General features: G+C 41.2%; 1 protein-coding gene across 3 annotated transcripts in view; it reads right to left on the bottom strand.

Moving 5' to 3' along the window:
- Positions 1-19,114, bottom strand: part of LOC134348634 (sodium-driven chloride bicarbonate exchanger-like) — a 258,317-nt gene extending 239,203 nt beyond the window's left edge. For all 3 annotated transcript variants that reach the window (XM_063052328.1, XM_063052326.1, XM_063052327.1), the window contains exon 1: positions 19,012-19,114. In XM_063052328.1, coding sequence (XP_062908398.1) covers positions 19,012-19,059 — 48 coding nt within the window. In that variant the 5' untranslated portion in view covers positions 19,060-19,114. The remainder of the gene's footprint in view (positions 1-19,011) is intronic.
- Positions 19,115-21,309: the final 2,195 nt, after the last annotated feature.

The following is a 21,309-nucleotide window of genomic DNA, read 5'->3' as shown; positions in this document are numbered from 1 at the left end:
ATACTTGAAGCTTTTTTCTGTCCACCTTGTTTGCTAGTTTGCTTTCATTTTTCATCTTTTCCCGCTTAATGATTCTCTTAGTTGCTTTCGGTAGGTTTATAAAAAGCTTCCCAATTCTCCTATCTTCACACTAACTTTTACATGCCCACTTTGTTGAATGCCCTCGCTTTTGCTTTTACATTAGCATTGACTTCCCTCGTCAGCCACAGTTGTACTATTTTGCCTGTTGAGTATTTGTTTTTAGAATACATCTATCCGGCACCTTCCTCATTTTCCCCAGAAACACAAGCCATTGCTGCTCTGCTGTCATCCCTGCCAGCATCTCCTTCCAATTTACTTTGGCCTACTTCTCTCTCATACCACTATAATTTCCTTTACTCCACTGAAATACTGCTACATCAGACTTTACTTTCTCCCTATCAAATTTCAGGTTGAACTCAATCATATAGTGATCACTCTCTCCTCAGGGTTCCTTTACCTTAAGCTCTCCAGTCACCTCCAGTTCATTACAGAACATTCAATCTAGTACAGCTGATCCTCTAGTAGGCTCAGTGACAAACTGTTCTAAAAAGCCATCTCATAGGCATTCAACAAATTCACTCTCTTGAAATCCATTACCAACATTTTCCCAATCTAACTGCATGTTAAAATCTCCCATGACTATCATAACATTGCCATTTTGACACAATTTTTCTATTTCCCTTTTGTAATCTGGAGTATATATCCCAGCTACTATTTGGAGGCCTGTATACACCTGTCATCAAGGTGCTTTTACCCTTGCAATTTCTTAACTCAACCCACTAGGATTCAACATCTATTGATCCTACGTCAAATACTTCTATTGATTTGATGCCATTACTTACAAGCAGAGCCTTGCCATCCCCTCTGCCTGCCTTCCTATCCCTCCAATGCAGTGTGTAATCTCGGATATTTATCTACCAACTACAACTGGGATTCAGTGACGGCCACAGCATCATACCTGTCTATCAGGAATAGTGCAACAAGATCATCCACCTTATTTTTTATACTCCGTACATTGAGATATAACAATTTGAGTACTATTGGCTACGACAATTTGCTACCTTTTTGATTCTGCATCCCTTAAGGGTTAAGGAACCCTTAGGGAACAGTGATCATAATATGATCAAGTTCAAAAATCAAATCTAATGTGTCAGTATTTCAGTGGAATAAAGGAAATTACAATGGCATGACAGGGTAACTGGCTGAAGTTGACTGGAAAGGGACATTTGCAGGAAGGACAGCAGAGCAGCAATGGCTGGAGTTTCTGCGAAAAATGAGGGAAGTACAAGACAGATATATTCCAAATAAGAAGAAATTTTCAAAGGGAAGAAGGGCACTACCGTGGCTGACAAGTGAAGTCAGAGCCAAAGTAAAAGCAAAAGAGAGGGCATACAAGGAAGCCAGAGCTAGTGGGAAGACAGAGAATTGGGAAGCTTTCAAAAACTTACAGAAGGAAACTAGGACAGTCATTCAGAAGGAAAAGATTAATTATGAGAGGAAGCTGGCAACCAATATCAAAGAAGATACTAAAAGCTTTTTTTAAAGTATATAAAGGGTGAAAGACAGTGGAGGGTAGATATAGGACCAATACAAAATGACGGAGATATTGTAATGACAGATGCTGAGATGGCAGTGAAACTGAATGTGCATTTTGCATCAGTCCTCACAGTGGAAGTCATCTGCAGTATACTGGGCATTCAAGAGTGTCAGGGAAGTGAAGTTTGTGCAGTGAATATTATAATTGAGAAGGTGCTCAGGAAGCTTAATGATCTGAGGGTGAATAAATCTCCTGGACCTGATGGAATGCACCCTCAGGTTCTGAAGGAAGTAACTGGAGAGATTCTGGAGGCATTAATGATGATCTTTCAAGAATCAATAGGTTCTGGCATTGTACCGGATGACTGGAAAATTGAAAATGTTACTCTGCTATTTAAGAATGGTGGGAGGCAGCAGAAAGGAAACTATAGACCTTGTTAGCCTGAGATCAGTGGTTGGGAAGTTGCTGGAATCGACTGTGAGGGATGAGATTATGGAGTACCTGGAGGCACATGACAAGATAGGCCAAAGCCAGCATGGTTTCCTGAAACAAAAATCCTGCCTAACAAAGCTACTATAATTCTTTGAGGAAATTACAAGCAGGGTAGACAAAGGAGATGCAGCAGACGTGGTGTACTTGGATTTTCAGAAGACCCTTGATGAGGTACTGCACATGAGGCTGCTTAGCAAGATAAGAGCCCATGGAATTACAGGGGAGTTACTAGCATGGGTGGAGCATTGGCTGGTTGGCAGAGAACAGAGAGTGGGAATAAAGGGATCCTATTCCGACTGGCTGCCGGTTACCAGTGGAGTTCCACAGGGGTCGGTGTTGGGACCGCTGCTTTTTACGATGTATGTCAATGACCTGGACTATGGGATTAATGGATTTGTGGCTAAATTTGATGACACAAAGACAGGTGAAGGAGCGGATAGTCTTCAGGAAACAGAGAGCCTGCAGAGAGAATTAGATAGTTTAGGGGAATGGGCAAAGTGGCAAATGAAATACAATGTTGGAAAGTGTATGGTCATGCACTTTGGTGGAAGAAATAAACCAACAGATTATTATTTAGATGGGGAGAGAGTTCAAAATGCAGAGATGCAAAGGGGCTTGGGAGTCCTTGTGCAAGATACCCTAAAGGTTAACCTCCATGTTGAGTCGGTTGTGAAGAAGGCAAATGTAATGTTGGCATTCATTTCCATAAGTATAGAATATAAGAGCAGGGATGTGATGCTGGGACTCTGTAATGCACTCACGAGACCACACTTGGAGTATTGTGTGCAGTTTTGGGCTCCTTATTTTAAAAAGGATATACTGACATTGGAGAGGGTTCAGAGACAATTCACGAGAATGATTCCAGGAATGAAAGGGTTACCGTATGAGGAACATCTGGCAGCTCTTGGGCTGTATTCCCTGGAGTTCAGGAGAATGAGGGGGGATCTCATAGAAACATTCTGAATGTTAAAAGGCCTGAACAGATTAGATATAGCAAAGTTATTTCCCATGGTAGGGGATTCTAAGACATGAGGGCACGACTTCAGGATTGAAGAACGTCTTTTTAGAACTGACATGCAGAGAAATTACTTTGGTCGGAGGGTGGTAAACCTGTGGAACTTGCTGCCACGAGCAGCTGTGGAGGCCAAGTCATTGGGTATATCTAAGGCAGAGATGGATAGGTTCTTGATTAGCCAGGGCATCAAAGGGTATGGGGTGAAAGCAGGGGAGTGGGGATGACTGGAAGAATTGGATCAGCCCATGATTGAATGGGGGAGCAGTCGTGATGGGTCAAGTGGCCTATTTCTGGTCCTAGATCTTACAATCTCAATCCATTTGATAACAGTCCCATTAACAACTGCCATCACCTTGCTCGTAATTGAAATTGAGAATGTAGGGTGGAAGACACACTACATGTTACTTCTGCATGCCTAGCAAGTGATTATATACAAGCATGTACTGCAACTCAAGTTCAATTTTAAATGTCATTCAACCATACATAAATACCAACAAACAAAACACAAAACTGGGGTCAAAGTGCAAAACACAGTACCTTAGTCATACACATATAAGATAGCAAACACATACAAGATAGCAGTAAAATACAGTCACACAATAAAATATATAGTCCAAGTCCCTGAGTACATGAATGTTGCAGCAGTCTGCAGTCGAACACAATACAGCCTGTCTCCTGCGGGGTGAACACCGGGAGGTAGTACTGACTCCAGCATGGACACTGTGCCACACTGCCTGCCACACTCCAGCGGAGTGCCTGACTCCAATATCTGCCCCTGGGCAGCCGCAAACAGGCAACAACATGGCTTGAGGTCTAGTCCTCACTACAACTAAGGCCACACAGCTCCCCTGCCATCCGAATCCACCAATAAACCAAATGAACTGGGCATGAAGAATTTCACACCACCAATGTCCAACAGGGTCTTGTGATCACAAGGAAAGTGACTACGATGACCAGTCACTGTTAAGACTGCACAACTCCTTCAAGCACTGATGCCCATCTGTCACAGGCATCATCACGGTCCACACCAAGTACAGCTCTTTCAGTTTCTCCACCAACGAGCAACTCGCTAATGGGGTAGACCTGTAAAATGTCCAGCAGGGTTTTGCAATTGTAAAACATACTTCTAAAAAAGATATTAACACCTTTAAGCAACACACATCAAAGTTGCTGGTGAACACAGAAGGGTAGGCAGCATCTCTAGGAAGAAGTACAGTCGACGTTTCGGGCTGAGACTCTTCGTCAGAACCGAAACATCGACTGTACCTCTTCCTAGAGATGCTGCCTGGCCTGCTGCGTTCACCAGCAACTTTGATGTGTGTTGCTTGAATTTCCAGCATCTGCAGAATTCCTCGTATTAACACCTTTAGTTGACCCCGAAGAACCCACTGTGTCTGAACACGCCGTCATCTTACCGAAATAACTGGAAAGATGCATCAAATTTCTTGAACTATACAAATTCGCAACATCTGTCCTGTTTTCATGAATACTCAAAAACTACATTATTCACTTGCATAGTAAATAAATGCTCAATAATGGCAATCTAATTTCTAGACAACAATCTTCTAACAGTCAAGCATCAGACAGTAATGAGCAGAGCAATAAAATGTATCTTCAGGCTACATTTCAGACAATGAAAAAAATGTACACAGAATAAAATTGATTCAGAAGGACATCAAAGCTACAGATGTCAACAGAATTAATCCTCAATATATGATGTCAAGCAACATGAATGTGTAGGCACAAGGAAAAGGCAGTCTGGTTTACAAACCCTAAAGAAAATTTTCAATCTGATCCACATAATTTGATGTACTAGGCTTTTGCAAAAAGAAATGATAAAGTGTTTGAAAAGTCATAGCCTGTGTACCTGAAAAAAAAAGCAAAAAATATATGAATGTTCATTGCCATGGCCAGATACAAGGCAGGATAGGGTGAGGAAAGACTCCCAGCCAGGCTTTAGTGCATTTGTTTCAGCAAATATTCTTGAACCATTTCTTAATGCATTTTGAAAAGTCAAGCATCCCTTCATCTTTCTGGATCAGGCCAAGTCTTTGCCTGAGGCACAAGGATTGGGCCCAACTCCATTTGGTATGGGCAGATGTAACTGCACCGCGAAGCCATGCAGAGTCCTTGTTCAACAGCAGACGGGCTGGAAGTTCAAGCCTATGGAATTCTTGTTCCTGCTGGGGATCCAGAAACAACCCATCATTTTCCCCACACATTAAACAACTGGTAGTTTCAGATGGAAATTTGATCATTTGGTGTTCAAGGTCAGGGGAACACAAGTTCGACAAAAACCATCGTATTTGAGCACCACAGAGAGTTTATCATGAAACACACACCTTCGTTGTTTGCCTTTTCCAAATCAACAGTTCAGGCCATCCTTTGAATCAAAGCGGCTTCAGGTCTGATCACAGTATCTGGCACGTTGAATGAGCAATGTCTCGGTGAAAGACAGAACACAATTCCTCAATTCCTGACAAAAAAGCACCCCGGCCCTTAGGTCCTCAATCTTGTTCTCCAGCGACTACACCTTTGCTAACAAGATGCTGGGTAGAGGGGACATCATTCCTCTGCATTTCAGCCTGGCTGGGAGCTCCCCCCTCCATCCCACCCTGCCTTGCATCTGGCCACAGCGATGAACCTTCATCTGCTGAAAGATGCCATATCTGCTTGCTTGAGAGTCAAGTCCACTGCATCCTTCAGAACATAACAAAATTTGTAGTTCATTAAGTCAATTCAAAAGTGTGTTGCTTAAAGGGAAACTACATGCTGCAGGTTGCAGTGAGAGCAATTCAAAAAGTAGTATATTTATAAACATTGTATGTATTGTACGTAGCATGCAGAACATCGCCATGGCTCACCGGCACCATCTTGGATGAAAGGCAGGTCGTAGGGTACTTAGGAATCCTCTTCTGCATTAAATAGATCAGAATCAGCTTTAATGTCACTGGCATATGTTGTCAAATCTGATGTTTTGCAGCAGCAGTGCATTGCAATACACAACTATAAATTACAATAAGAAATATATATTAAACTAAACAAATAGTGCAGAAAGAGAGCAAAAAGAGAGAAAAACTGAAGGTGTGCATGGATTCATCGTCCATTCAGAAATCTGATGGCATGAGGGAAGAAGCTGGTCCTGAACTGTTGAGTATCTGTCTTCAGGCTCCTGTATCTCCTCTTTGATGGTAGCAATGAGAAGAGGGCATACCCTGGGTCTTTAATGACAAATGTCCCCTTTTCGAGACATCACCTTTTGAAAATGTCCTTGTTGCATCCATATCTTATATTTCGAAAAGAAAGTGGGGAAAATATAATTCGCTGGATTTCAACTTATCATTAGTCATTGACTAAATGAAATACAAGATTCTAACATCAAATGGACAATGGGACAGGGAACACTGGCAAGCTTTTATCACTAGGGTAGCATGGTAGCATAACACTGCTACAGCATCAGTGGCCCTGGTTCAATTCTATCGCTCTCTACGAGTTTGTACGATTCCCCATGACCATGTGGCCTTCCTCTGAGTGCCCTACATTCCAAAGATGTACAGGTTAGTAGGTTTATTGGTCACCTGGGTATAATTCGGCATCGCAGGCTCATTGGAGCAGAAAAGCCTATTACCAAACTGTATCTCCAAATAGAGATGGGGTGCGTCTCAAGGACATTTCCCACCCTTATTACAGAACCAGGAAAATAGGATACAAATTATCCAAATCAAGGATTACTGAATCCATCCTCCAACACAAGGTCATGACTCTCTCTGGGATCCAGCATGAAAATAATAAAATTTGGGAATCAAAACCTCCCAATCAAAGCAAAGGTCATACATGAATTTAAATAGCATCTCAGATGCAACCCTTCAGAGGACTGATGATTCCAGAACAGAGAAGGAAAAAAAAGTTAAAAAGACTTGGGTCACAAAAGAAAATTAAATGCTGTCACCACTTGAGTATTGAATATTTCAGTAATATTTGAGTAGCATTGTGGCGCGTGGCCAAGTGGTTAGGGCGTTGGACTAGCAATCTGAAGGTCGTGGGTTCGAGCTTTGGCTGAGGCAGCGTGTGTGTCCTTCAGCAAAGCCCTTAACCACACAATGCTCCAGTCCACCCAGCTGAGAATGGATACCGACTAAGACAGATTCTTCCGGGTTCCCAACTTCTTGCTTTCAATCAGTTTTGGGTTTTGGAGTTACAAAACATAACAGCGGCGCTAAGGAAGCATTAAACAATCCCGAGACAGCTACCTATCTGTTGAAGTGCAGCGAGATGTTCAAGTTTCTTTAAAAAAGTACAGTAAAAATATTTAGTGTTTTAAAAGAAAAGGCAGAAAATTGACAAACTCATGGGTTCATACATAGCAGGTTCTGGGGATAATAATCATAAATTTTAAAAAAGCAGAAATGGCTTATTATATCTGAAAGATAAACATGCTCAACTGCATGAGAGATAACTGGATATTGCATATTGATCAAATTGAGCCATCCTAGTGAAAGGTCTTGGTCTGAAATGTCAACTGTTTACTCTTTTCCATAGATGCTGCCTTGCCTGCTGAGTTCCTCCAGCATTTTGTGTGTGTTTCTTACCTTATGCCTCTGGTTTATGTGACCATACTACAACTTTTTAATTTATTCTCTTTTGAGGCTCTGAGCTTTCTCTGTAAAACCCAGCATACATTGTCTATCCCAAATTTCTCTTGAAAAGGTAGTTCTGAGCTACCCTAGTAAGGCTCTGAAAACCTGTGCCAACCAACTAGCAGAAGTATTCAAGGACATTTTCAACCTCTCACCTGTTTCGGGCGAAAGTTCCCACTTGCTTCATAAAGGCAACAATTATACCTGTGCCTAAGAAGAATAATGTGGGCTGCCTTACTGACTATTGCCCGGTAGCACTCCCATCCACAGTGATGAAATGCTTTGAGAGGTTGGTCATGACTAGACCGAACTCCTGCCTCAGCAAGGACCTGGACACATTGTAATTTGCCTATCGCCACAATACGTCAACGGCAGATGCAATCTCAATGGCTCCCCACGGCTTTAGACCACCTGGACAACACAAACACCTATGACCAGCATCCTAACATCAACTAAAGCTCAGCATTTAATACTATAATTCTCACAATCCTGATTGAGAAGTTACAGAACTTGGGCCTCTGTACCTCCCTCTGCAATTGGGTCCTCCACTTCTTAACCAGAAGACCATAATCTGTGTGGATTGGTGATAATATATCTTCCTCGCTGACGATCAACACTGGTGCACCTCAGGGGTGTGTGCTTAGCCCACTGCTCTGCTCTCTATATACACATGACTGTGTGGCTCAAATACCATCTACAAATTTGCTGACGATACAACCATTGTTGATAGAATCTCAGGTGGTGACGAGAGGGCGTACAGGAGTGAGATATGCCAACTAGTGGAGTGGTGCCGCAGCAACAACCTGGCACTCAACGTCAGTTAGACAAAAGAGCTGATTGTGGACTTCAGGAATGGTAAGACAAAGGAACACACACCAATCCTCATAGAGGGATCAGAAGTGGAGACAGTGAGCAGCTTCAATTCCTGGGTGTCAAGATCTCTGAGGATCTAACCTGGTCCCAACATAGCAATGTAGTTATAAAGAAGACAAGACAGTGGCTAAACTTTTATTAAAAGATTGAAGAGATTTGGTATGTCAACAAATACACTCAAAAACTTCTATAGTTGTACTGTGGAGAGCATTCTGACAGGCTGCATCACTGTCTGGTAAGGGGGGGGAGGGGCTACAGTACAGGACCAAAAGAAGCTGCAGAGGGTTGTAAATCTAGTCAGCTCCATCTTGGGTACTAACCTACAAAGTACCCAGGACATCTTCAGGGAGTGGTGTTTCAGAAAGGCAGCATCCATTATTAAGAAACTCCAGCACCCAGGCCATGCCCTTTTCTCACTGTTACCATCAGGTAGGAGATACAGAAGCCTGAAGCCACACACTCAGCGATTCAGGAACAGCTTATTCCCCTCTGCCATCTGATTCCTTAATGGACTTTGAAGCTTTGGACACTAACTCATTGTTTTTTTAAAAATATACAGTATTTCTGTTTTTGCACTTTTTTAATCTATTCACTATACGTAATTGATTTACTTGTTTTTTTAAATTTTTTTTTCTCTCTGCTAGATTAGCTGCTGCTATGTTAACAAATTTCACGTCACATGCCCGTGATAATAAACCGGATTCTGATTCCGATTCTCTCTTTAACCACTGCTGTCTATCTAGTGAAGGTACTCCACGGTGCTACGGCATGGTGACTCCAGGATGTTGATCCAGTAACAAAGACACAGTGCACATATGGATAATATACAACCAGCAGGCAGGATTTGCCAGCTTGCCCTGCAATCTCCTTGCAATAAATGCCGGAGAAGTGGAAATTGCAGTCACAACCCCAGGGAGCAACAACAGTGTATTTTATAGATGGCACAGGGCACTGATAATAGACGGTACTTTGTCTTACTCCCTAAACATTCACACAACCAAGCAAATTGCTGATAATATCAAGCTTCTTAAGCATTGGAGCTGCACATGTGCTAATCCAGACCATTGGAGAGAATTCCATCATGCTCCCTTCTGTGCACTATGAAGGCTGTGGGCTGTCTGCGTATCCAGTGCCTGATCATCTCTTGCAGCCGTTCATTTGTGGAGCATTGACTGTGATAGACTCAGCGACAGTAATCCCACTGAATATTTTTTGGATATGAAGTTGAAGACAAGACTTTAGAACATAGAACATAGAATAGTACAGCACATTATAGGTCCTTTGGCCCACAATGTTGTGCCGACCCTCAAACCCTGCCTCCCATATAACCCCCCACCTTAAATTCCTCCATATACCTGTCTGGTAGTCTCTTAAACTTCACAAGTGTATCTGCCTCCACCACTGACTCAGGCAGTGCATTCCACGCACCAACCACTCTCTGAGTAAAAAATCTTCCTCTAATATCCCCCTTGAACTTCCCACCCCTTACCTTAAAGCCATGTCCTCTTGTATTGAGCAGTGGTGCCCCGGGGAAGACGCGCTGGCTATCCACTCTATCTATTCCTCTTATTATCTTGTACACCTTTATCATGTCTCCTCTCATCCTCCTTCTCTCCAAAGAGTAAAGCCCTAGCTCCCTTAATTTCTGTTCATAATGCATACTCTCTAAACCAGGCAGCATCCTGGTAAAACTCCTCTGTACCCTTTCCAATGCTTCCACATCCTTCCTATAGTGAGGCGACCAGAACTGGACACAGTACCCCAAGTGTGGCCTAACCAGAGTTTTATAGAGCTGCATCATTACCTCGCAACTCTTAAACTCTATCCCTCAACTTATGAAAGCTAACACCCCATAAGCTTTCTTAATTACCCTATCTACCTGTGAGGCAACTTTCAGGGATCTGTGGACATGTACCCCCAGATCCCTCTGCTCCTCCACACTACCAAGAATCCTAAAAGACTTTAGTGACTGGCAGAGCAGGCTAAAGGGAAATGCTTGCTTTTTGCTGCTCCTATTTCTTACTACTGGTCTGCAGCCCTAAAAAGTTCTATCCTGCCGTCACGAATTCTTCAGTTAACTCATATTAATACCTACAAGATATCAATTATTTCAGAAGGTCAGAGTTAGCTTTCTATTATTTAAAGGGCTGAAACAACTATTTGCTAAGAAACAGAACAATCAGAATTTAAGGACACTGAAAATAATTTTTGTCTTTTTGCAGCAGTACATGTTAAAAATATACCAGAAAATTAAAACACTTTAGTTTCATAACTACACATAGCACACAAGATTCAAAAAAATAATTTTAAGGTTAAATGAATTGCAGATAATTATAACATAGCTGAAAGAAAATGAACAATAATTTTATTTTAAAATAAATAATGCTTTCAAACAGCAATTTCTTGGCAATGTAAACCTTTGCTGTGCAATTATTAAAATTTTGAATTGAACTCCAATTATTACAGAGCCAATTTACAAAAACCACAACTCAAAGAACAGAATAATCTAGTTAATCCAGCTCAATCAAGTGCAGGGAGTACAAGATCAAAAGTTGGCACATTTACAATACGTACCCACATGGTAATACAAATCTTTAATTCAGACATAATTAATTCGTGGGTTTTGTTGGGTATTCAGTTTCAAGATTTTATCCTCATTACGTTGCACTTTCTTTTGCTGAGGCGTTAACTCACATTAGTTTAAGAGGCAACTCGTGTTTCCATACTTATCACGAGAGTCCGTTATCCATGGGTGCAATTAGATCTTAACTGTTACCAAGAACAGGGATGAGATATTTGAGGATAAAAAATGCAATTATGAAAAGACTTTGCAATAATCATCATGTGATGTGTGGTATAACGTGGGTAATCATGGTCTAGCCATGACTATGAATGTTCTTGGCAAATTTTTCTACAGAATGGCTTGTCTTCATTGGGCAGTCTCTTTACAAGATTGGTGACCCTCAGCCATTATCAATACCCTTCAGAGACTGTCTGCCTGGCATCACTGGTTGCATAAACAGGCCTTGTGACATGTACCAGCTGCTCATACGACCGTCTACCACCTCCACCCATAGCTTCATGTGACCCTGATCAAGGCGGCTAAGCAGGTGCTACACCTTGCCCAAGGGTGGCCTGCAGGCCAGTGGAGGGACAGAGGGCCTTACAACTCCTTTGTTGGAGACACATCTCCACCCCACCACCCATTTTGCAATAATACCACATTTAAAATCTATAAATTTCCTACCTCATTTATATCAGGAACCTTTGGAGTTTAAAATTGTGTAGAAAATGGTAGTGTATTCTGAGGAATTTAAAGGATACAAGGATGTGAGTATTTCTTTCATATCCCTCCACAAATAGTGGTGGAAACAGTGGAAAATAAGCTCCCTGTACTAGATTCATCACTGCAACCTTGATTTTCTTGACCCTGTTCTTAGTATAGATAATGCACCCTTTCTTGCTCCAGTCCTTTAAACAGCAATGCAAGATGTTTTAGTGGGGCATTGAAGGCACACAAATCAGATCAGTTGAACAGTAGAAACCAAGGTCTTACCTACAAAATATTCTCCTCCTTTAAAAAAAAGTTAAATTTCAAAAGTGTGATACTTTGTAAAAATAACATGACTTATATATCCAAATGATAATCACTTGTTGGCTCCAACATCCAACAGCATGGAGTGCTTTAAGATGTTGGTCACAGAATTTATCAGCTCCAGCCTTGCAGACCCACTAAAATTCATGGTGGATGCCCTCTTCCTGGCCCTATATCCAAGAATGTCTCCTATTTGTTGCCTACTGCAGCACCTTCAATAGCAAACTTATCTCAAAAATCCCAATTTGCAACTGTATCTTAGACATCTCCCTCGTCCTAGAATGAAAAGCCTCATCCTGAGAGCAGATGCGGTGGAGTCCTAGAATGAAAAGCCTCATCTTGAGAGCTCCTAGAATGAAAAGCCTCATCCTGAGAGCTCCCAGAATGAAAAGTCTCATCTTGAGTGCCCCTAGAATGAAAAGCCTCATCCTGAGAGCCCCTAGAATGAAAAGCCTCATCCTGAGAGCCCCTAGAATGAAAAGCCTCATCCTGAGAGCCCCTAGAATGAAAAGCCTCATCCTGAGAGGGAGATGTCTTCCTTTTTTAAAGAAAGAGGCTTCCCTTCCTCCACTATCAACTCTGCTCTTAAACGCATCTCCCCCATTTCACATACATCTGCTCTCACTCCATCCTCCCGCCACCCCACTAGAAATAGGGTTCCCCTGGTCCTCACTTACCACCCCACCAGCCTCCGGGTCCAACATATTATTCTCCGTAACTTCCGCCACCTCCAACGGGATCCCACCACTAAGCACATCTTTCCCTCCCCCTCTCTCTCTGGATTCTGCAGGGATTGCTCCCTACGCGACTCCCTTGTCCATTCGTCCCCCCCACCCCCTCCCCACTGATCTCCCTCCTGGCACTTATCCTTGTAAGCGGAACAAGTGCTACACATGCCCTTACACTTCCTCCCTTACCACCATTCAGGGCCCCAAACAGTCCTTCCAGGTGAGGCAACACTTCACCTGTGAGTCGGCTGGGGTGATATACTGCATCCGGTGCTCCCAATGTGGCCTTTTATATATTGGCGAGACCCGACGTAGACTAGGAGACCGCTTTGCTGAACACCTACGCTCTGTCCGCCAGAGAAATCAGGATCTCCCAGTGGCCACACATTTTAATTCCACATCCCATTCCCATTCTGACATGTCCTTCCACGGTCTCCTCTACTGTAAAGATGAAGCCACACTCAGGTTGGAGGAACAACACCTTATATTCCGTCTGGGTAGCCTCCAACCTGATGGCATGAACATCGACTTCTCTAACTTCCGCTAATGCCCCACCTCCCCCTCGTACCCCAACTGTTACTTATTTTTATACACACATTCTTTCTCTCACTCTCCTTTTTCTCCCTCTGTCCCTCTGAATATACCCCTTGCCCATTCTCTGGGTCCCCCCCATCCTCCTTGTCTTTCTTCCCAGACCTCCTGTCCCATGATCCTCTCGTATCCCTTTTGCCTATCACCTGTTCAGCTCTTGGCTCCATCCCTCCCCCTCCTATCTTCTCCTATCATTTTGGATCTCCCCCTCCCCCTCCAACTTTCAAATCTCTTACTCACTCTTCCTTCAGTTAGTCCTGACGAAGGGTCTCGGCCTGAAACGTCGACTGCACCTCTTCCTAGAGATGCTGCCTGGCCTGCTGCGTTCACCAGCAACTTTTATGTGTGTTGCTTGAATTTCCAGCATCTGCAGAATTCCTGTTGTTTACAATGATCAAGGGCAACTTGTATCCCACTGTTAGAAGATTGTTGAACAGACATCCTGTAGAATAAAGGCAATCCCTTCATTTTATCGTGACCTTGCCTACTGTCTACTGAATTGGATGTTCTTTTTAAACAGTAAAAATATATTCCAGAGTCTGCTCTTGCATTTCTCTAGTATTTCCACAACGCCCAAAGTTCGCCAAGCAACCAATTAGCAATGAGATTTTCTCCCTATATCACAATTGAGTTTCCATAACAACGACCAATCGATAAATTTGGAGGACACCACCATCAACAGCGCACAGATAATGTCTCCCTCGTATGGTGAAGAAACATTTGCAAATGAATTGCATGGATCGGAGAACAACTCAACCCAACCATCAACCACCCGAGCTACATATTTGCTGAATTATTTCCACCTCAATGTACATTTGTGAAATCTGTATAGCTGATATGTAAAGCAAGTTTTTCCACTGCATCACAGTACATGTGACAATAACAAAACAGTTCCATTCAGGATCCACTACAGAACTTAGTAAAGTTATCAATTCTCTTCCCGTGTATAATGTCAGAGGCTGTCATTCTTACCCCCAAATAAAACATAATTATGGGCTACTTTGGCTGTAAAGATCTTCTAAAACTTAAATCCAGACTACACATTGCCACCTCTGCCCATTCCAACATGCTCTGATCACCGAATCACCCTACAATGTGCTCTATCACACCCCCTGGAGGTAGGATATGGAGTTTGCAAGCCTCCTAGAAACTGACCTTACTGTAACATTCTCCTTTCATCAGGGATGTTTGATACATCTGGAGATCATTGGTGAAAAGAAAAGAAAATTTGGGATAAGGAGTCAAAGGTGGGAATCATTGCTTCCACTTTTTACATCACTATTTGTGGAGTGATAGCTGAGAAAAATATCCTCTTATACAATTTGTACTTATCAGATATACTAGCATTTTCTATGCATAATTCTTTACAATAAAAGTACACACTTCAGAGAGGCATCCCTATCCCCACCATGATTGCATTTTCTTAAACTTCTGTCCCACTAAATGTTATTTTTTACACATATAACAGTTAAGAATACTTCAGCCCATGATGACAAATTATTTGCATCCATTCAAGTACTATTACATTCCCCAATCTTCAGACTCTCTTGACCTCATGACCCACTTTTTCCACATGACATCCTTATACTGGAATCCTATCTTGCGTGAAGGATCTTCATAAGAACTTATGCAAAGATCATTACCATAAAGGCTGAAGTTTTCTGCTTTGATGGTAATAAAAGTTGTAAATTTTACTGCCAAAGACATTTCCTTTCAAAGGGCTTTATCCATCCCATCTAAGCATGTAAAAGGCACCATTTAAAAGTACAATACAATCTTGAAACAGAGGATTTACAGATTGTACCATCTATAACAGATGAGGAATCAAGCTCAGTAGTCACAGCAGTAACTTCAAACATAAAGCCCAAAGGATTACGTACAAGCAGTAAGGGATAGGGAATCAGAAATATACAGTTCCCCCATCCCCACCCCATATTAGATGAGTACCTTGGAGAAATTCAGTACCTTAAAAATAGCACTGGAGAAATATTAGAACAACCGCTCCCTGCATTTGTAACACACAGACATGCCTCCAAGCAAAAGCAATATAACAATTCAAAAGATATTCCTAGAACTGATGAACTGGAGTTGGTAAAATAAAGATCCATTAAATCTCAATAGAATTGTTATTTTGATGGTATGCTTTTGTTATGCACTTCAACATTGGAAGAATGCACAAGTCACCAGAAATTACACATTTATGACAAAAAAAAACACTCAAATTTGGTGACCAGACAACTTACAATTCTACCATGAACAAAATATGTTTATTTTAGATACTGGTGATCAAGTAGGTAATCACTTACGTATATTTAGTTAAATACCCAACCAAACTGAACAAGTTGTATGGAACTGAATCTATCCCATGTGCTTTATAAAGTACTATTCAAAGGGCTTTGGTTATTAAATTATCCACTGAATGTTCTAGAGTCAGAACACGAGGTTGTTGTAATCAGAGGTTATGTATTGAGAATAAAAGACAATGTACAGAGTTAAAAATTTCATGCAAGTTGCATTCTTCAGTCCAACGAAGAATATTCAAATTCTGGTATTGATTGCAAAGAAGGTCTATCAAATATTACAAGGGAATCTTAATCAGCCAGGTAAGTGGCCCGAAGAAAAGCAAATGAGATTTCATTGACGTAAGTGCAAGGTGTTGGATTTTGGAAAGTCACAGTAAGAGTTGTTGAACAGATGGACCTCGGAGCTCAACTCCATGACTTACTGGAAGTGGAATTACTGGTAGAAAGGATGAGGAAGATGGATTGTGGCACATTGGCCTTCATCAGCCAGGGCACCGAGTTTGGGAGGTTACGTTGTTCAGTTCCACAAAACGCCTGTGAGGCTCACTTGAAGTATGGGAACAGTACAGTATACAATTTTGTTAACCCTGCTATCAGAAAGATGTTATTAAGCTGGAAAGAGTGCAGAAAAGTTTGCCAAGATCTCGTTAGGATTTGAGGAATTGAGTTATAGGGACAGGCTAAGTCTTTCTCCCCATCCCCTGGAACATAGGTAATCGAAAAGTGACCTGATAAAGATGTATAAACCCCTAAGAGGCAGTCAGGGTGAATGCACTCAGACTTTTCCTCAGGAATCAAGAACTAAAAGGCATAGGTTTGAGATGAGAGGGGCAATTTTTACACACAGAGTGGTACATATATGGGAGCTGCCTGAGGAAATGTTTGAATGTTTATTTGATCATTCACTTATTTAGAGACACAGCACAGTAACAAGCCCAATGAGCCCACGCCATCCATTACACCCATGTGACCAACTCAGAACGTGGAAGGAAACCCGAGCACCTGAAGGAAACCCATGTGGTCATGGGGCAAATGTACAAACTCCTTACAGACAGCAACAGGAATTGAACCACAACTGCAGGCACCATAACAGTGTTATGCTATAGCAGAGCTGCCAAAATATAACAAGTTTTAGAAGATTGTTGGACAGGTACGTGATAGGAAAGTATTTTAAAGGTTTATAAAAATATGGGCCAAACATAGGATAGGTATCTGATTGGCATGAGCCAGCTAAACCAAAGGGCCTGTTTCTGTGCTGTAAAACTCCACAATGAAGTCACTAATCAAGCAGACATCAAAATAATTTGTGCTATTTATGCAAAATGTTATTGGTTCCTCTATTAGTAAAATGTAAAAGTGGTTATTTGTTTGCAAAAAAGGCAAATATAAACTGATTTTTCTCTTCTAAGCAATGTTAGATTATGAGATTAAATGAACCAGGTATGATTTACACAACAAATTTCACTACATATGCTGGCGATATTAAACCCAATTCAGGTTAATACAAAGTTGGCTTAAGGGGAAACTTGAACATTAATTCATAAGGTACCAGTACATCTGACAAACCCAAATCCATTAGTATCTTAACAAAGGTAGCTTATTTATCTTACTGTACAAAATTACTACAGCATTATTTTTACACCAGAAGCTAAAATGGCTACCTGATCACTTTATCAATCCAATTTTGACTAATGCTCCAGATTTACCTATTTAAAGATTCAAAATGATTAATTCAAATCCCCATATACATTTCTAATTTTACAGAAACTTAAATTTAGCAGCTTGTAGGTCAAGACTTTTTTTTATAGATTAAATAGACATCTATTTATTTTAAAAACTACATTGTTTATTTCAAATGCTTGTTACAAAATTTATAATCATTTGTTTTCATGTGCAAGTCAAGGCAGAGAGAAAAAGTTATATCGCATTTTACACAATCTTGGCCATGCATAAGATTTTAAGGTTAAACTGAGTACTTTATAAATAGTGCTGCTTGGGAAAAAGAGAAATATATTAGCAAGTGTTTACGTAGCAAGCTCCCATGAAAAAGTATTACAATCAGAATCAGGTTTTTTTTTAAATACTGTTTTAAGGGCAAACATTGTCGAGAATGTTCCCTTTGAAATAATGTCAAGGGATTTGTCGGCTAAGTTTATATATTTTTAGATAAGTGATTTATCCATAAAGACACCTCAACAGAGCTGTACTCTCTAGGTTGCCACTGCACGTGGTCATCTAGGTTATTGTACAAGACTTGAATGGATATTGAGTAAGCAACCTTCTGCATCGACAGGAAGTGTCACGTATTACATCAAGTTTAATAAATGACTTGTAGTATTTAAACTCGTCAAAAATCGAGTATCAAAGTATCGCAATAATGAAAAACCATTTTTAAGTAAGTCTTTCTTAGTAATTCCAAGCTTAAATAGGAAATGGTAATCAAGAAAACTATGTACGAGGACCAAGATAAATTAACCATGAAAATAAATTAACCATGAAAATGTTTTCTTTATGTTAAAAACTTTTCAAAAGGCTCACTACAAAACCCTTAAGGGCATATTTAACATGACGATTCATTTGCGAGACTCAATACTGTATTCCCATGTAATCGTATGGGAAATATGTCATTCCACGTTAATTGTCAACAAAAATTAACCAAGCAGGTTTACGAGCCCTAACCTGCTTGCAACTGTTTGCTTTACAGTCTATCGCAGCGTCAAGTCCACTTGTGAGTTTTTTTCCACCGTTATAAGACTTGCGACCTCACAATGTCTCGACCCTCACCTTGGCAAATTTTCCACTTCATGAAAAAGGCTGGTGGCCATTCACAATTCAGCGGGCTATATTCCGCATTCATGACTCACGCCACTGCCGTGAACTTTAATATCTATCTATATTTGCATAAGGTCATAAAGATGTTATTTTTTCCGCGCACAATGAACGCCTCGAGCATTCTGCCGGGTCGGGTGGAATAATCTTAAATCTATGTTGCGGTAAAAAAAAAACGCATGGCACCAAAACAAATAAAAACTAATTATTTAGAACAATTTACATCAGTACGATACGCAAACCACTACAAAAAAAAACTGTCCCCCGGCACTCTGCTCCGAAGAGATAAACATCACCTCTAGACCCATGAAGGTAAAGAAATTACTGCAAATGTATTTTCAATGACTGAAAATGAATTTTAACTGTGCAGCAGATGTAATGAAGAATTACCGTTGGTAATAATGGCTCCATTTGGGCTCCTTGCTCCTTGGTATCCATGCCTATTCCACGCAGATACCTAACTCCAACCTCTCCGTACAGTCTCGCTGCTTGATATTCGTATCAGGTAACACGGACGCGAGCGGCCAATCATAATGCGACCGCGTGCCCGCGCCCCAAGGCCCTGGCCAATGGAAAAAGCGGAGGCGATTTTTCTGCCAATGATCTCGCAGCGGCGAGGGCGAACGCGCAGGATTATTGGACTTGTAGTTGGGATGTTGGTCCTTCTGGCCGGCTCGGCCGCGCGCTTCACGGTTCCGCGAGCAGGGGATGGGAACGACGATCTGTCCTCATTTCTGATGTGTTTGTAATTTAATCCCCCGGCATTTTTATCTGATATATATTTTTTAGACCAAACTGAAATTGAGGTTTGGGTGGAATACATATGCTGGAATGAAAAGGTGTAGTTTCACCTCGAGAATTTCTCTGTATCACCAGTTAGAGGTCATCAGTGACAATCTGGATAAAATGAGAAAGAGAAATGCCGGCGAGGTGTGATTCAAGGCAGCCCTCATCAGGAGAAGGCTTCGCAGGAAAGCAAAGTAACTGCACGTATTTATGCTCCCGTTTATATGCCACGGGAACAGCAATAAACATGACAATGTGCCAAACAGCGGGCATATGTGAGTGTTTTCCTAATACCTGAAGGTCGACATGAAATCAGACATATGTGTACGATACATCATTATCTGGAGAAGGAGATCTGAATGGATTTCCAGTCGGATGCATAAACTACTTGAGTTGACAGAAGCTTTCTGAGTGAGCTACCTCAGAAAAAAAATGTCACGAAATCCATTCGATATTTTAATGTCCTTAACCTACACATTAAAGGAGAAAAAAAAAATCCGAACCGCTTGTTTCTTGATCCGGATTCCACCTTCTGCAGTCTCCTGAGTGTGCGGATCTCACATGTTTCTGCTTTAAATCGAGCTACTGGAAGAGCTATAAAAATGCCTCTAAATGTTCTGGGGAAAATACACTGGCCACTCCGGCGCGATGCCCCCCACGACACAATCACTAAAATAGCATATTTCGTCGTGAATGTTGTTTCCCCGTACCACGCATCAAAAGTCCGGATAGGTACATTACAATCTAATAGCAATTTACAGTTGTCGTTAATGTGGTAAAACTTTCCAAGGTTGTTATTCAGTCAAACAAAAATGGCTTTAAGGCTTTAAGGCAAATAACAGAAACTCAGTCAAAATAAGTGCGGGTGCTGTTAGGGGCAGGGATACCTAAATCGGGACGATTAAATTTTGGAATGGATAAAAGGCCAGAATTAAAGGACTGCAAATATCTTGAAGGATTAGAAATCTGGCAGAAGGAAGAGTTAAAACATTTGAAGTCCAGGATGCAAGTTCAAGTTGAAAGTTCACAGTAAATTTATTATCAAAACACACGTGTATCACCATACATGATTTTCTGGGGGCATTCACAGTAAAACAAAGAACAGTATAACTGAATCAATGAAAAACTTCACACAAGCAAAGACTGACAAGAAGCAAAAGAAGACAAAACGCTAATATAAAAAGAACAAATAATAAATGAATAATGCTCAGAACATGAGAATATGTCAATCAAGGAAACCCAGGTGGGATAGAAGAGGGGACCAGCAGAAAAAAGGCATTGAAATAATCAAGTCCTTATCTTTCAAAAGAATCAATAAGAGATTAGGCTGCTCGTGAGGAGATGGGCAGTGTCCAGCTGTAACAGAGGGGGAAGTAGGCAGACTTAGTGAATGCTTATTATGAGATCCAAAAATCAGTACAGGATAAGCTTATGAGCAGGTTGTTCCAAACCAATGTTAAACCAAGGTAAGAAGTGGCCAGGTACAGACACTGTGACTTGGACAAAAGGCAACATTATTGCTCATCCCTAAATACTGTCGTGATTTTTTTTCTCACCTACTATTGGATGTAAAACAAGCAATATGACAATTTAGACACAGCTGGGAAGGAATGTCAAGAGAAATCATGATGTGCTAAATGCAGAATATAACCGTTAAACCAGTGGAGTCAGATGTTGTATATTTATGGCATTGTGGGGAAACATACACCAGAATGTTTTACTGAATTTGAACATTATTTTCATATTCACAGCTTCTTGTGATGCAGAAGGAGGCTATTTGGCCTTTCTCATCTATGCTGGCATTCAAAGGAAGCTGTGCAGACCAACCATTGCAGGAAATTTTTGCGGGATTTGAAAACTGTGCAACACTTTAAATGTGTTCTTCCTTGTCATATGCATATG

This window comes from Mobula hypostoma, chromosome 6 (assembly GCF_963921235.1).
Source record: "Mobula hypostoma chromosome 6, sMobHyp1.1, whole genome shotgun sequence".
In the NCBI taxonomy this organism is placed as follows: domain Eukaryota; kingdom Metazoa; phylum Chordata; class Chondrichthyes; order Myliobatiformes; family Myliobatidae; genus Mobula; species Mobula hypostoma.
The sequence above is the reverse complement of the archived record's forward strand: the minus strand, read 5'-3'. Positions and strand labels throughout refer to the sequence as shown.